This window comes from Oncorhynchus nerka, linkage group LG3, assembly GCF_034236695.1.
Source record: "Oncorhynchus nerka isolate Pitt River linkage group LG3, Oner_Uvic_2.0, whole genome shotgun sequence".
Classification (NCBI taxonomy): domain Eukaryota; kingdom Metazoa; phylum Chordata; class Actinopteri; order Salmoniformes; family Salmonidae; genus Oncorhynchus; species Oncorhynchus nerka.
The window spans coordinates 75,599,278-75,617,522 of record NC_088398.1 but is presented as its reverse complement, the minus strand read 5'-3'; the positions used below and the strand labels follow the sequence as shown (position 1 = coordinate 75,617,522).

Below are 18,245 nucleotides of genomic sequence, written 5' to 3'. Positions count from 1 at the left end.
CGTTGGGCCAGTAACCGAAAGGTTCCTAGATCAAATCCCTGAGCTGACAAGGTTAAAAAATCTGTCATTCTGCCCCTGAACAAGGCAGTTAACCCACTGTTCCTAGGCTGTTATTGTAAATAAGAATTTGTTCTTAACTGACTTGCCTAGTTAAATAAAAAGGTTAAAAATAAAATATTATTTTATTAAAGAAATGTGTTTATTTGTTCATGAGGATACTGTGCAGTCTACAATACATACTGTAGTAAACATGGGAACGTGCCTAATTCCTTACATAAGCAGGAGCAGGCCATGTCTGTACTACAGAATGAGGGGCACACGGGAGACCGGTGTTATTTCATAGTTGTGATGTCTGAACTATTATTCTACAATGTAGAAAATAGTAAAAATAAAGACAAATCCTGGAATGAATAGGTGTGTCCAAACTTTTGACTGGTACTTGCTTAATTCATTTGATTAATTTTAAGGTGTTTCTCTTCCATGAAAAATTAAAAACCCTCTGGGTTTCCGATGGAACAGAAAATATGGAGCTCTACTACGTGAGGCTCATAAATTCAGAGTGTTGTCAGTTTGTAAATTCAGACATTCGGGTGAGGAGTCAGTTTTTTTTGAGTTTCTGGCCTTACAACGGCAGTCAAGCACCCAAGGTAACATTGGCTAGCTTGCTAGCTACTACCAGACACAAATGAGACCACTCTGACCATTTTACTCGCCCTAGCAGAGCTGGTAAGGAAGTTTTCGTGTTAACCAGAGCATTGGTGACTAACTGTGCTGCTGGAAACAATTTAATGATGCTTTTTTTACCTACGTTTACTGGCACCAGCTATATTCAACGGGTGTTGAGTGCCTGTAAATTCATTATTCTGCGCTCCGGTACACTCAGACGAGTGCTCTGAAATCGGAGTAGATAGCCAGAGAGAATTAATGAAAGCACAATTACTATACCATTTAAGCTAAGAATGACGGGAATAATCAATTCATTAAACGTTGGGTAGTTAGTTAGCCTAAAGTTAATATACTGGCAAGTTTGATGCATAACTACTAACATTAGGTAGCTAGCTAACAAACCAGTACATACTGCTGTAATGATATGCTATGTGGTTCGTAAGGATAGCATAGCTAACAAATTGTCAGCTAACATAATGTGTCAGGTAACTTATTTGAAAAGACATTCATTAAATTGAGTAGCAAGCTACCTCTTGGTCGTTAGGGCAAATCTGGTCAGTGATAGTTTTTTTTCATACCTAGCTCGGCTATTAGACTATTCTTTAGTAAAGGTTGAATAGTCTATTGTTCAGCTATTAGCCCCCCTCCCCAACTTGCAACACATTGTTGTTCCGATCTCATTCCTTTCCCTCTTCCACGTGTCATCATTCTGCGCCTGAATGGTTTGCATGTGGTTATGCTGGCAGGATATGGTAGCATTTTCAGTTGTGCATCAAGAATTCTGCATACAGTAGAAGGTTTGTATGAAGGTGTGGTTATTCACAGGCAAATTGTTATGCTATAGAGGTACATGTGTCTTTTTGTCGAGAGCAAAACGTGTTTATTTTCAACCAAAAATAATTGTTCTGAAAGCAACCTTTTTCTGACACAAAGGAAGTCATAGCAGACACCTACGAAGGACTGTGTGATGATGGCATCTCAGGTAAGCAGCACTGGGCGTTCTTCTGTCCAACTTTTACATAACTCCTACGATTCAGTGTCGTTCATAACATTCTAAGAAATTGCATACATACCGTAGAATGATAAATCATGCAATTATTATTCTCATATTTCATGACATGTAATGAACAACCACAATAAGTCTGGTGTTAAACTTTCTGCACTGTATTGACATATCCTGAAAAGGACATATGTCGCTTTAGAGTGAATGGTCATATCTCAGTTATTGTTTTCATATCTACAAAAAATGTGCTATTTTCTTTCAGATAGCGAGCTGATCAAGGGGTCAGGTACACTCCGATAGGTGTCTGCGTCACATACAGTTCTACATCTTCTACACATGCATCTTCTATTGACATTATCTTCTATTGTTTGTCCTCATATGTCTGTTTTTCAGCATAAAGCACTCTATAGCCAATTAGTGTGGACACCTGGTGAGACTACACACACACACAGTCTCTCTCCTTCACTTCATCCCCCTTCTCCCTAAATACTCTAGGTTACATCAGCTGTGTTGGTTTACCCCTCCCGCATCTGAACTGACTGACACAGACGGCACAGCATGATCATAGGTGAGAGGTCACTCGGTCGGGTCAACAGTAAGTATTATTAAAGAGATGCTTTACATTGAAATACAGATAGAGATGTAGTCGTCCCAGAGTTAATGATCCAAGGTCAGTTTTGCATTTCACCTCCTGATGAATCTGATGACTGACCATGTTAGAATAAAAAGAAACAGGCTTAATCATGCTCTATCCATCTGTCTCTCGTCTGCAGGTATGTTTTGATGTGCGAGAGGAAGCCAGTCCCGTCATCGCCACCTCTTAAAATAACCTTCGGGCCAACTGGGGGCCCAAGGCTGGTTAGGAGACACCACGTAATTGTGATTAACGGAGATAATATTAGGGTAGCACTCTAATTCATTAATCATATGCTGTCTACCGCTGTTCTTACCTCTTTCCCTTTTCTGTCTTCTACACCTCTCTCCCCACCTCGTCTTTTGTCTTCTACACCTCTCTCCCCACCTCGTCTTTGTCTTCTACACCTCTCTCCCCACCTCGTCTTTGTCTTCTACACCTCTCTCCCCACCTCGTCTTTGTCTTCTACACCTCTCTCCCCACCTCGTCTTTGTCTTCTACACCTCTCTCCCCACCTCGTCTCTCTGTCTTCTACACCTCTCTCCCCACCTCGTCTTTTGTCTTCTACACCTCTCTCCCCACCTCGTCTTTTGTCTTCTACACCTCTCTCCCCACCTCGTCTCTCTGTCTTCTACACCTCTCTCCCCACCTCGTCTTTCTGTCTTCTACACCTCTCTCCCCACCTCGTCTTTCTGTCTTCTACACCTCTCTCCCCACCTCGTCTTTATTCCTCGTTTTATAATGCACACCATATGTGCAAAGAAGTACAGATTGAATTTATATTTATAATATTATAATTATCATAATTATAATGCATGTATTATGTATTTATAACACCTGGATAATGAACTTCTTTCAATAAAGTGTTTCACATTCTCCACTGGTTGAAATTAAGTATCTCATTGAAATAATATCCTGTGTCCTCAGATTAATGCAGTTGAAGTCAGATATTAATATTTTTTTTCTGTATATATGAATTACAAAATCAGCCTTTACTTAAATCATGTTTCTAGTCTATTGCATAGTTACAATGTGTAATCATTGATGTCCCAGGAGCAGGAGTGGTAAACACTGTTGAAGTGTATAATTGTAATAAATACATGCAGACACAGCATCATTCAAATAATGGAGTTTGATATGACTGAAAAAGATTGTCTCAAGGATTCATACCTGAACCGCACCTTTATTTGCCAAGGAATAGTACATGATCAGTGAATATATTCAATGTACAGGCTGTGGGAATCTCATGCGTGGTAAAAACTACAGTACATGTAGTTATTACAAAGATATTATATTCTACTCTATCCATAGTCTTCATTAATGCCATCCAGACTTGAAGTTGATACAACAAATATGATAGCGGAGGTTCATAGATATATCAGTTCAGAACCTTCATACCAAACGTTTTAGGGTCCATACACAGATCGGCTACATACTGTAGCTAGCTACACATCCATAGGCATACAGATATGTTTATCCTCCACTACACAATAAGCAAGTAAATAGTTAGCTAGCTATGTTACTTCAGCTGCATTGCAAGGCAAGCTTACACAATTGTACATTCAATTTGCAGTAAATGCTTTAGCTAGCTAAATTCATTACATCCACTATAACATTAACTTCTTTGGGATAGGGGGCAGCATTTTCACATTTGGATGAATAGCGTGCCCAAAGTAAACTGCCTCCTACTCAGACCCAGATGCTAATATATGCATAGTATTATTAGTATTGGATAGAAAACACTGAAGTTTCTAAAACTGTTTGAATGAGGTCTGAGAGTATAGCAAAAACCTGAGAAAAAAATCCAAACCGGAAATGGGAAATCTGAGTTTTGTAGTTTTTGAACTCAGCCCCTATCGAATTCACAGTGGGATATGGGTTATGTTGCACTTCCTAAGGCTTCCACTAGATGTCAACCATCTTTAGAATGTTGTTTCAGGCTTCTCCTGTGAAGGGGGGCCGGATGGGAGCTGTTTGACTAAGGGGTCTGCCAGCAGCCTCGTTCTCAGTCACACGCATTTCACATGAGAGGTATCTCTCGTTCCATTACTTTTCTACAGACAATGGAATTCTCCGGTTGGAACATTATTGAACATTTATGATGAAAACATCCTAAAGATTTATTCTATATTTAGTTTGAAAAGTTTCTAGACCTGAACGCGCTTTTGGATTTGTTTACCCAACGCCCTAACAAAAGAAGCTACTTGGACATAAATGGACATAAATAATGGACATTATCGAACAAAACAAACATTTATTGTGGAACTGATTCCTGTGAGTGCATTCTGATGAAGATCAAAGGTAAGTGAATATTGATAATGCTTTTTCTGACTAATGTTGACTGCACAACATGGCAGATATTTATTTTGGCTGGTTTGGGCTCTGAGCGCCGTACTCACATTATGCTTTTTCCATAAAGTTATTTTGAAATCTGACACAGCGGTTGCATTAAGGAGAAGTGTATCTAAAGTTCCATGCATAACACTTGAATTTATCAACATTTATAATGAATATTTCTGTGAATTCATGTGGCTCTGCAATATCACTGCATGTTTTGGAACTACTGAACATAACACGCCAATGTAAAATAAGATTTTTGGATATAAATTTGAACTTTACCGAACAAAGCATACATGTATTGTGTAACATGAAGTCCTATGAGTGTCATCTGATGAAGATCATCAAAGGTTAGTGATTCATTTTATCTCGATTTGTGCTTTTTGTGACTCCTCTCTTTGGCTGGAAAAATGGCTGGGTTTTTCTGTGAGTTGGTGGTGATCTAACAATCGTTTGTGGAGCTTTCACTGTAAAGCATTTTTGAAGTCAGACACTGTGGCTGGATTAACGAGAATGTTATCTTTAAAATGGTGCCTAATACTTGTGTGTTTGAGAAATTTGATTTATGAGATTTCTGTTGATTTGTGTTTGGCGCCCTGCAATTTCATTGGCTGTTGGCGAGGTCCTAGACAGGTTAAACAACACACATTTAAAATTCATTCTCATGACAAAACACTAGCTAGCTAGCTGGCTAATGTTAGCTAGTCAGCTAACTTGCTAAATAGCGATTTTCGTAAATTAACTTTACGGAAAAAAATATACACAATCGTTTGTCTCTACAATAACTAACATATTCCTCTGAATTGATTTTTTTTTTGCTTGACTCGTTATGACATAACTACTTACATTTGGTTCCACGGTAATGTTTTGTCAGCCATCTTCACCCATGGACGGGTGGCCCACGTCAAGTTCATCATTGGAACCACTCGATATGATTGGTCATATAAAAACCTTGGGACCCAAATGCATAATAAGTGCTCTAACTCCCCCTTGTGGTGGTCTGGAGCAATGAAGCTGTGATGCTGGGTACCTCCCGCGGTGTACGCTCGCAAGTTTTAAAGGAGAAAGCACTATCTTCTTCTAGTGTGAAGTAAATGGAAATGGTAGCTTGGTAAACTATCTGTTCAGATTAGCTTCCCCAACACCACTTTTGGATGAGTTTAGATTACTAGTAATCTACTTTTAGATGACTTTCCCCTTACGATGCATAGACAAAAAAATATCACCAATTGAACAACATTAATTACAGATAATAATACAACAAGGCTATATCTTTACATTAAAAAACAAAGTAAGATTGCCAGTCATTACAATTAATTACATTCCCCTTGATCTTAAAAAAGATGACTTGGAAATATGGAAAACTAGATTACAAAGAAATTGTACAGGAACATAAGTAAAAAATAAAAGGACTTTTTAGCCTACTGTGTTGTTGATGGTTGTTGTCATGGGCCCATTGCTTCCAAACATGGTGGAAACAATAGTGTGATTGCGGCCCACAATTCGGGGCGCCCATTTTTCAATAGTTTCATGTTCAATTAGTCGTATGTATGGGATACACGTGGCATACATTGTCCAACGAAATATTTACTAGCAGGAAATGTTCTCTCTAAGCTGCGCACATGCCCACGGCGTGCAGTAGCCCGAGACTGCAGCCACGCAGAAATAGCAGCGCACAGAGAGAAGCATGAGATTGAACTTCACTCAACTTTCTAGGGCAGTGGTTACCGAATCGATCATCGACCTACCTCCAAGGCATTCCTAGTCGATCGCCAAACATTTCGGTAAAAACAACAAAAATGAAGTTCCTATTTTTTTTTTTTCGTTTCAGGCTGTTGGCAGTAATTACACCCAATTCAGCTGCCCTGCGTGCCGGGTAGGCAAATTGTTGCCATTTTGAACCATTTCATTTGTCTGAAGGTACAAACCAGCCCAGAGAGCAAATCAAGTGCACTATAGGCCTACCACTGGCCAATCGAATGGCTGAGATGACCCTGTCTGCAGTAACATAGCAGGCATAAAAGAAAAGCTACAGCAAAGTTGATACTGTGAAATTTCTAAATGTCTAAAACCAAGACTAGAGAGACTGTCAACGAATACAGCAAAGATGGCTCGGTATCGTCTGTCACGAAGCGAGCATAGAATGTGTTAAGTTTGTCTGGGAGGGAGGCTTTGGTGGGCACCGCACAGCTGGATTTGAGGTCTGTGATATTCTGTAGACTTTGTAACACGAGTCGCAAGTCTGAGTTGTGGAACATCAATTCAAGTTTGAGTCCGTTTTGTCTTTTCGTAACCCTAATGGATTTGCAGAGCTTGTACTTGCTTGCCTTGTACGTGTTTCGCGCCACTGAGTCATCAGGGTTCGTTCTGCTGGCATTGAATGCTGCAGTACGGCCTCTCAGAATTGTACAGATACCCCAACCAAAAACCATGGATAAATGGAGACACGTCCGGATTGTTATTGCTTGGGTGAATTGATAGTCTGGATTTCCCCTGATTACGAGGTTAAAATGTTTGGTCAAAAGGGAAATAAAAAGGTGTTGTTATCTGAGTTTCACTGTCCACCGGTGTCCTAGCTAGCTAACTACCGGTGTCGCCTCCCGCCTGCTGTGTACCAGCATCCTCCTAGCTAGCTAGCAACCGGTGTCGCCTCCCGCCTGCTGTGTACCAGAATCCTCCTAGCTAGCTAACTACCGGTGTTGCCTCCCGCCTGCTGTGTACCAGAATCCTCCTAGCTAGCTAGCTACCGGTGTCGCGTCCCGCCTGCTGTGTACCAGAATCCTCCTAGCTAGCTAGCACAGAGTGTCCTTTGCTACTGCCTGCCGAAGACCTGCCCTTGCCGTCATTAACAGACCTGCGGGAAAGCAGTGCCGCCGCCTCTTCTTCTGTGGGGTTCATCGGCGGTTGGCATCCAACGTTATGGTGCATTACCGCCACCTAATGTAGTGTAGTGCTCCCGCCTGTGTCCCAGCTTAAAAATGGACAAATAGAAGTATAAAGAGGGGTTCCAGCAGATGCAGGAACGTCCCGAATTGCGGGTCGCAATTGCACCCTTCTGTCGAAAAAATAAATGCTGCTCTCATGGAATGAAATGCCTTGAGCACTAACAAAAAGTTATATTTGCACGTGAAAAATTCCTGCCTTATTTTTTTTTAAAGTAATCCTAGAAGTAATCATCTAGTGTTTTAAAAGTATCTGTAATCTGACTACAACATTTTACTTGTAACATTGCTAACTGATTACTGTACATGTAATCCATTACTCCCCAACCCTGAGTGTGTGTTTCTGTATGTATGTCTGTGTGTGGGTGAGTGTGAGTGTGAGTGTGTGTGTGTGTGTGTGTGTGTGTGTGTGTTTCTGTATGTCTGTGTGTGTTTCTGTATGTCTGTGTGTGTGCGGGTGTCTCTGTCCGCGGGTGTGTCTGTGCGCGGGTGTGTCTGTCCGCGTGCTGGAGAGAGAGATAGATCATGTGTGGCCTGCTCAGGCCAGAATATTGCAGCCGAGTGGTTCAGTAGTTACAGTTCTAAACATATTGAGGAATTATCTGAGAATGCAGAGACCCCATATATAAATACACAACATACAATCTTTCGCTGACACAGTGGTAATGAGGGATTCTGCCAGACATACAGTGCATTCAGAAAGTATTCAGACCACTTGACTTTACAGCCTTATTCTAAAATGGATTAAATTGTTTGTTTTCCAGCATCAATCTAAACACAATACCCCATAATGACAAAGAAAAAACGTGTTTTTAGAAATGTTTGCAAATGTATATAAAAAATAAATATCACATTCACCTTGCCCTCCAGCCGGCAAATCGAATACTGTGATGTTTTTATTGTTAACGACCTATTGGATGGAAACCTAGCTGAGTGGTGGGCACAAATTAAACTTCAGAGCTTGCCAGAGTGACTTTGAGCGGGGCACAACTGCATTTCCGCACACAGTAAATTAATTTGAGAGCAGACATTTTTGTTAGCCTGACTCAGAAATTACTGCACTCTCACAAATACGCCGTATCGCCACATGGATGTGTTCTCTCCCTCTCACTCCAATTTTCAAAAATCCATTTTCCTCTCACAAATGCTTACTATAATTTCATAACAGGAGGAAATTCTAGCCAATGAACATAGCCTGTAGCAGACCAACTGAAATGCAATTGGTCAGGTTTTTGGACCTTTTGGTTAGCTAGTTTCTCTACTGAAAAACTAACCAACTAGCAAGCTAATCAACGATGATTTCAATATTGAAATTCAAGTAAGTAGTTATTTGGTATTCTGTTATTAAAGAAGGCTATTGATGAGGTAAGCTAAGTTAACATCAACTATCTAGGAAGCTAACTAGCTAACGTTTGATAACTTTTACTTAGTTTTTGTTTAGTTACAATAAATAAGAATGACTTCAAACCATTTCTCTCTCTCCGGCCCTCTTTCCATGCAGGTCCACTGGCACTAATATGTGGTAGCGAAGTTGTTTTCTTCTCATCTGACAGAGACAGGAGATACATTCCAAGTAGGTTACCTTGGCTCTTCTCTATGCACAGCACTCTGGGGACTTCCTGCAGGTAACCATGACATCCACCAATCATCCCCCTAAATGAATCATTAGTGGTCCCGAGAGTTCCTCTAATTTCTTGGACACTGTATGAAGACATTGTGCCATAGGACATTTGTCACGTAGAGAAGATAATGACCAGCTGCTGTCTATTTGTTAGAAAATATGATTCTATTCAGAGGATGGTTCTATACTGAATGTATGTGATAGTCATTGCTAAACAATATGAGTAGTGTAGATAAGGGATGAAGTGAACCTATAGGAGGATAGCTCTTCACGAGGTGGGTTGGATATGAAATGACAGCAGGCTGTTTAATACTGAGCCATGCTGACTGACAAGTTGTGTGGATTGGTACAGGGCAATTCCACAATAACAGAGTGAGTTGTCTTGAGACTGTATGTATGTCAAACAAACCAATGATTGCAAATTTAAAGCAGTTCTTGTGCATTGAGTTGTATGGTTTTTCCACTTGGAAATCATTGGTTTTTATTTCACATACAGTACATTTTAAAGTGAAAAATGTAACGCGTCATTCTGTACCATTGAATTGCGCTACAGCTAGGCTCAGTCCCACATTGCATGTTATCGCTTATTTGGCTAAATTATTATCCATAGGTTCCTCTTTAGATACAGTCTTAAAACTGACTGTTAAATTGAATGCAACATTAAGATGTTAAAACATTTCAACTCCAATTGAACTCTGACATCTTATTTTCCTCCCTCCCTCACTCCTGTTGTTCTCAGAAGACAGGTCAGTGTGTGTAGAGAACACGTTTTACCAGGTGGAGTCAGGCTTCTACTTCATCGCCCTGGACCACGACACCAACGAGGCAGAGGACGGAAGGTTTAGTGAGTCCGCAATCTTATGCCTAACACCAGCTATACAAAATCAAATCAAATTGTATTTGTCACATACACATGGTTAGCAGATGTTAGTGCGAGTGTAGCGAAATGCTTGTGCTTCTAGGTCCGACAATGCAGTAATAACCAACAAGTAATCTAGCTAACAACAAACCCAAACAATGCCGTCAGGGTACACCAAATAAAATTGATTTACATTTTCAAACAGTCCATTTTGATTTCCCAACGGGGCTATGCATTTGGATGAATTTTTTTTTCTCGACTGAGTAGCCTCTTTTCACTGCCAAAAAATAAAATTAAACCATCTAGTGTTCAGCGAAATAACAAGCAAAAGCCATGTCAGGGAGACATAGTGGAGTGGTAACGCGAGTGCAAGCAGTTGCTCCCGACGCCAATTGGGTACCCTGCAGCATCTACCGAGAGGCTCTTGGGTACCCTGCAGCATCTACCGAGAGGCTCTTGCTGCCAAGGGAATGCCTGGCAGCTTGAAAGACGTTTTGGACACTAAAGTGAAAATGGTTAACTTTGTTGAAGCGAAGGCCCTGAACTCTTGTGTATTTTCTGCATTATGCAATGATATGGGCAGCAACCATGTAAAGCTTTTACAACATACAGAAGTGTGCTGGTTATCAAGGGGGAAAGTGTTGACACTTAAAAATTTAAAATTGAGACAAGCTTTCTTTACTGACCATAATTGTCACTTGTCTAACTGCTTGCATGACGACTAGTTTCTCACACGACTGGCCTATCTGGTGTTTTTTCCTCACCTGAATGATCTGAATCTAGGATTACAGGGACTCTCCGCAACTATATCCAATGTGCGGGACAAAATGAGGCTATGACTAAGAAGTTGGAATTCTTCTCTATCTGCATTAACAAGGACGACACATAGGTCTTTCCATCATTGTATGATTTTTTTGTGTGCAAATGAACTCATGTTTATGAACAATGTCAAATGTGATAAGTGAGCTGGGTGCACAATTATGCAGGTTTTCCCGAAATGGAAAACACAAACAACTGGATTCGTTATCCCTTTCATGCCCTGCCTCCAGTCTACTTACCGATATCTGAACAAGAGAGCCTCATTGAAATTGCAACAAGAAGTTCTGTGAAAATGTCATTTAATCAGAAGCCACTGACAGATTTCTAGATAGGGCTGCGCTCAGAGTATCCAATCTTGGCATTACACGCTGTTAAGACACTGATGCCCTTTGCAACCACGCACCTATATGAGAGTGGATTCTCTGCCCTCACGAGCATGAAAACTAAATGCAGGCAAAGACTGTGTGCGGAAAATGATTTAAGACTGAGACTCTCTCCAATACAATCCAACATTGCAGAGTTATGTGCATCCTTTCAAGCACACCCTTCTCATTAACCTGTGGTGAATTATTCACCATTTCTGATGAACAAATAAGGTTTCATATGTAAGATGGCTAAATAAAGAGCAAAATTATTGATTATTATATTATTATTTGTGCCCTGGTCCTATAAGAGCTCTTTGTCAATTCCCACGAGCAGGGTTGTGACAAAAACTCACACTCATTCTTATGTTTAATAAATGTATTGTGTAGTGTGTCAACAATGTTGGGAAAAAACAACATTTGGAAGTGCGCTGACCCTGGTGCTAGAGGGGGTACACAGCTGACCCTGGTGCTAGAGGGGGTACGCGGTGCTAGAGGTACGCAGCTGTTGGTGAAATGTTTGATGTGGTACGGGACTATAAAAAGTTTGGGAACCACTGCCTTACACAACTCAGCACATACAGTGGGGAGAACAAGTATTTGATACACTGCAGATTTTGCAGGTTTTCCTACTTACAAAGCATGTAGAGGTCTGTAATTTTTATCATAGGTACACTTCAACTGTGACAGACTGAATCTAAAAAAATAAATCCAGAAAATCCTAGTGGCCGGAACTTAAAACTAGAACCTAGTTTCTATCAGCATGTTAAATGTGCAAAGTATATGTTAAATGTGCAAAATATATGTGGTCATTTATAATATAAATGACCACATATACTCCACACACAGAGACGTGTACAAAGCTCTCCCTCCATTTGGAAAATCTGACCATAATTCTATCCTCCTGATTCCTGCTTACATGCAAAAATGTAACCAGGAAGCACCAGTCTATAAAAAAGTGATCAGATGAAGCAGATGCTAAACTATAGGACTGTTTTGCTAGCCCAGACTGGAATATGTTCTGGGTTTCTCCCAATGGTATTGAGAAGTACACCACATCAGTCACGGGCTTTATCAATAAGTGCATCGAGGATGTCGTCCCCACAGTGACTGTACGTACATACCTCAACCAGAAGCCATGGATTACAGGCAACATTCACACTGAGCTGGGTAGAGCTGCCACTTTCAAGGAGCGGGACTCTAACACGGAAGCTTATACGAAATCCTGCTATGCCCTCCGACGAACCATCAAACAGGCGAAGCGTCAATACAGAACTAAGACCGAATTGTACTACACCGGCTCCGATGCCCGTTGGATGTAGCAGGGCCTGCAAACTATTACAGACTACAAAGGGAAGCACAGCCGAGAACTGCCTAATTACACGAGCCTACCTGATGAGCTAAATAACTTCAATGCTCGCATCAAGGCAACTAACACTGAAGCATGAATGAGAGCATGAGCTGTTCCAGACGACTGTGTGATCACGCTCTCCGTAGCCAATATGGGAAAGACCTTTAAACAGGTCAACATTGACAAGGCAGGATGGATTACCAGGATGTGTACTCCGAGCATGCGCTGACCAACTGGCAAGTGTCTTCACTCTCATTTTCAACCTCTCCCAGTCTGAGTCTGTAATAACTACATGTTTCAAGCAGACCACCATAGTCCCTGTGCCCAAGAACACTAAGGTAACCTGCCTAAATGACTACTGACCCATAGTACTCACATATGTGTCCATAAAAAACCTTTGAAAGGCTGGTCATGGCTCTAATCAACATCATTATCCCAGAAACCCTAGACCCACTCCAATTTGCATACCTCACCAACAGATCCACAGATGATGCAATCTCTATTGCACTCCAGACTGCCCTTTCACACCTGGACAAAAGGAACACCTATGTGAGAATGCTGTTCATTGACTACAGCTCAACGTTCAACACCATAGTTCCCTTAAAGCTCCTCACAAAGCTAAGGATCCTGGGACTAAACACCTCCCTCTGTAACTGGATCCTGGACTTCCTGACAGGTCGCCCCCAGGTGGTAAGGGTAGGTAACAACACATCCGTCACGCTGATCCACAACACGGGGGCCCCGCAGGGGTGAGTGCTCAGTCCCCTCCTGTACCCACTGTTCACTCATGACTGCACAGCCAGGCACGACTCCAACACCATCATTACGTTTGCTGATGACAACAGCGGTAGGCCAAATCACCGACAATGATGAGACAGGTCTCTGATCTACTCCCTATCGGCTGACGGTGTGGTGCAAGGACAACAACCTCTCCCTCAACGTGATCAAGACAAAGGAGATGATTGTGGACTCCAGGAAAAGGAGGACCGAGCACGCCCCCATTGTCAAAGATAGGGCTGTGGTGGAGCAAGTTGAGAGCTTCAAGTTCCTTGGTGTCCACATCACCAACAAACTATCATGGTTCAAGCACACCAAAACATTCGTGAAGAGGGCACGACAAAACCTATTCCCCCTCAGGAGACTGAAAAGATTTGTCATGGTTCCTCAGATCCTCAAAAGGTTTACAGCTGCACCATAAGAGCATCCTGACCGGTTGCATCACTGCCTGGTATGCCAACTGCTCGGCCACGACCGCAAGGCACTACAGAGGGTAGTGTGTACGGGCCCAGTACATCACCGGGCCAAGCTTCCTGCTATTCAGGATCTCTATACCAGGTGGTGTCAGAGGAAGGCCCCCTAGTCATAGACTGTTCTCTCTGCTACCGCACAGAAAGCGGTACCTGAGTGCCAAGACTAGGTCCAGGAGGCTCCTAAATAGCTTCTACCCCCAAGACTTCTGAATAGCTTCTACCTGCCATAAGACTTCTGAACAGTTCATCAAATGGATACCCAGACTATTTGCATTTCCCCCCCTCTGAAACGCTGCTGCTACTCTGTTATTTTCTATGCATTGTCACTTTAATAACTCTACCTACATGTACATATTACCTCAATTACCTAGAAACCGGTACCCCCTGTATATAGCCCCGCTATTGTTATTTATTGCTGCGCTTGAATTATTTGTTATTCTTATCCCTTACCTTACCTTATCCCTTACCTTACCTTATCCCTTACCAAAAAAATGTTAGGTATTTTCTTAAAACTGCATTGTTGGTTAAGGGCTTGTAGGTAAGCATTTCACTGTAAGGTCTACACACCTGTTGTTTTCGGCACATGTGACAAATGAAATTTTATTTGACTTACCGCTGGCAGCATTTTAGCCAAATGATATAAGGAACTGGCAACTCGTTATCATTCTGAGTAATAAGGTAGGCCACTTGATTTCAACATCTGAACAAAGTGGACAGGTTAACATGCTTTTCAAACAGTTGGAGACAGACAGAAAGTTGTGTTCATAACAATTAAACTGTTCAACCGTGTTAGCTAGCAAATAGAGCCAAGTTGGCTAAACATGAAATATAAAGATGAATTGACTAAAATCACTAACACGTGGGCTTGTGATTTTTGGATGAGACCTGTGTTCATTTTCTGTAGCCTGCTACAAGAAATTAGTCACTATTATTTTAGATTTTTTTCTGGGTTCGCGCCCAGGCTCTGTCGTAACCGGCCGCGACCGGGAGATCCGTGGAGCGACACACAATTGGCCTAGCGTCGTCTGGGTTAGGGAGGGTTTGGCAGGTAGGGATGTCCTTGTCTCATCGCGCACCAGCGACTCCTGTCGCGGGCCGGGCGCAGTGCGCGCTAACCAAGGTTGCCAGGTGCACAGTGTTTCCTCCGACACATTGGTGCGGCTGGCTACCGGGTTGGATGCGCGCTGTCTAAAGAAGCAGTGCGGCTTGGTTGGGTGGTGTATCGGATGACGCATGACTTTCAACCTTCGTCTCCCGAGCCCGTACGGGAGTTGTAGCGATGAGACAAGATAGTAGCTACTAAAACAATTGGATACCACGAAATTGGGGAGAAAAAGAGGTCAAATAAAAAAATATATATATATAAAAAAAGTTTGTCATTATTGAATGACTAATGAAAGTGTATCTGAAAGACAGATCAGTAAATATTGCAAAAAACTCTGGTTAAACTATTTTGATAAAATAATTACATGACCTTTAATTGTACAACAACGTTAGAGGGAACATTTAAAAATTCTCTCTCTCATATATATACATACATACACATTCTGCTGCAGTCACAAAATATTCATTTAGAAATAGCTTGGGAGCAACTACAGTTGACTGACTAGCCTATATTCTACTGAATGTTCCTCCTGCTCAAAGCCAGAATACAGCCTTCATTATCTTGTTTACATTCCATGCAAAGGAAATGGAGACATCAGGTCAATCATTGACAGGTAATTTTGTTCTGCTTTCCTTTCATGTAGAAATGTCACAAACAGTTGGGAGATGAAAGAACTTGCAAGCTAAAGGAAATCCTTGATACAGCAGCGCACTGTATGCATGGCATTGATGTCTATTTACCACTGACCTTACAGGACAAAATCCCATAGAGACATTCAGCAGTGCCAGCATACCTACAGTATATCTATCCGTACACACACACACACACACACTTTCTCCTCAGTGAGTAGTCACAAATGTCATAGTGCATCTCACATGGCATGGCATGAAACTGCGCTACTGGTGGTTGCTTAGGAGACGCCGTAACAACTCAGTCTAACTTTATGATAAGCTGGACTTCAGACAAAAAGGCAACAATTGAAATCGTGACTGATGAGTAAGAACTTGTTCAGTACACAAACTAGTGCTGTGTTTAGAGGGATATGTCGTGTTGCCAAAAAGGCAACTGGTTTGCATCCCTGCTGGGTGTCTGTGCAGTTGGGTAGCTGACCTGTGAGCTCATCTGCCTGTTTCCCTGTTGAGTTCCCAGTTGACTCGTATCTATGTTTCAGGTATTAGGGATGTTTACTCCTTCTATTGAGAGCTGCGGAAGAAATTTCCTCTTGAAGGAAAATCAACATAATCAATAAATCAATCTTACCTGATGCAGGTTGATCAACACATCCTTGGCAGCGCCATGGCCTCCTGCAGCCATGGGGCCGGGGTCTGGGAGTGGGGGGGGGGGGGGCAGAGGGGTGGGTGGACTTGGGAGGAGAGTAGCTAGAGCTTGAGGACTGGGGATCAGCCCTTCTCTTTCACAGTGGGGGTTCCAGGAAGCCTGTGGGGTGGCATAACCTGTGTAGGCAAGAGAGAGAAGTGAGAGGTAGGTGGTGAGGGAACCTTGTTTAGCTTGGAAATAGGTCAACTGACACACACACAACCCAACCATAACTCCAGCTGCAACCCCAACCATAACTCTTGATTTGCCTATATTAGCACTTATAACTTAATAAATTACAATATTGATTTAGTATATATTTATTTAAGGGTATACATATTTAGAGGTTTGATCCTGTGGTGGTCTCTTCTCCCAACAACAAGGCCTTATATTGGGCTTTATAGCCACAGCTCCTGAACATTTGGACCCACCTGTGACCCTTTACAAACACTACTGAGCACTTTTAGTTGATTCTGGTAGTTTGGACTTTGCTGTGGGACCCCCACATACAGTCTTAACAGCCTGTAGAAGTGTTATTGTTTTAACTAGAAGTGTATCAAACCTATGGGCCCGTGCACCCTGTCCCACTTGTGGGTAAGATACCTCAGTTCCCTTACCTAACCCCAACTCCAGTTGAAACCCCAACTCCAATTGAAACCATAACTCTAAAGGAGTTGGCACATAATTTGATTTCATTTAGAGCAACATTGACAGAATGAACAGAGTAGACAACTTAAACATTGGTGAACTGTATAACACTTAGAGGACTTGAAAGAGACTTTATATCAAACAAGAGAATGGGAGAGGCAAGTGTGATAGAATTGAGTGAGGGCATTTATGAGGAAATTGAGAGGTCGTACTGACTGAGTTATTATAACACAGTACAACCATGTTGATCTCAGTTAGTGCACAACATTCAAATAGCATACACTTCATACAACACGTCATACAACACTTCATACAACACTTCATACAACACTTCATACAACACTTCATACAACACTTCATACAACACGTCATACAACACGTCATACAACACGTCATACAACACTTCATACAACACTTCATACAACACTTCATACAACACTTCATACAACAACAAGGCAGGTAACAGCGTGAAATTCAATGACTGTAAAATGCAAGTGCTATAAATATGAAATTACATGAGATGTGAAACCATGACAGACAAGGACAGTACCTCAGTCCCAGTGAGGTCATTGACCCACATGTCACCCTGGTGCCCTGACCCTTCATACAGTAGGCTACATGGGTAATGTTTACCAGGCCATAACATGGAGAAGAAAAAAAATTCACAACACAATCATTCTCATTGGATATATTCTGATTGTATCAGAGAGTAATAGGATACGGCATGTGTCAAAATTGATTGAATGCTGACCTTATGACCTGATGACATGTACAGAATATGTGCCCCCCGCCCCGCCCCCCTGTTCGTGTGGTCATGTGTTAGAGGGTGTTTGAACTTTTGGGGCCCATGCCCCCCTCCACCCCCCAGTTTTATCTCCCTTATGGTTGTTATCTATGAAGCAGGAATGTCTGGGGCTATAGATAGCGCTGGGGCCTCAGCATTATAAATGTCCAGAACAAGCCATTTTTTAAGACCTGAATATTAAGCATCTAAAAATATGTATACAAGGGGAATTCTCGGAGTGCTCTGTAGCTCATGTCACGAACCCAACGCCAAAAGCTTGGAGGATATTTTGGTAGAGGCTCCTGAATGTTTTAACGGATTTCTGTGTACAAGCGAGGGCCATATTTCGTACATATTCAACCCGGAGGAATCTACGGTTAAGATATTCACAGACAGCGTGTCCCAACCCTTTTATCGTGCAGAACCCGAGCCTTTTCTCTAGCGCTAAGGATGCGAGAATGGCTTAAAATAAGGCTAGCTTTGTGTCAAATGGAACGTGCCATGAGTGCTTCAAGGCTGCCAGGATATGCGTTGGAAGAACAAGTCT

At 41.9% G+C, this 18,245-nt stretch overlaps 1 protein-coding gene across 2 annotated transcripts in view; it reads right to left on the bottom strand.

The window, feature by feature from the left end:
* The window catches only part of LOC115113475 (anion exchange protein 3-like), a 136,025-nt gene that overhangs the window by 94,161 nt on the left and 23,619 nt on the right, over nucleotides 1-18,245 (bottom strand). For both annotated transcript variants that reach the window (XM_065015908.1, XM_029641200.2), the window contains exon 2: nucleotides 16,210-16,403. In XM_065015908.1, the coding sequence (XP_064871980.1) occupies nucleotides 16,210-16,263 (54 nt within the window). In that variant the 5' untranslated portion in view covers nucleotides 16,264-16,403. The remainder of the gene's footprint in view (nucleotides 1-16,209; nucleotides 16,404-18,245) is intronic.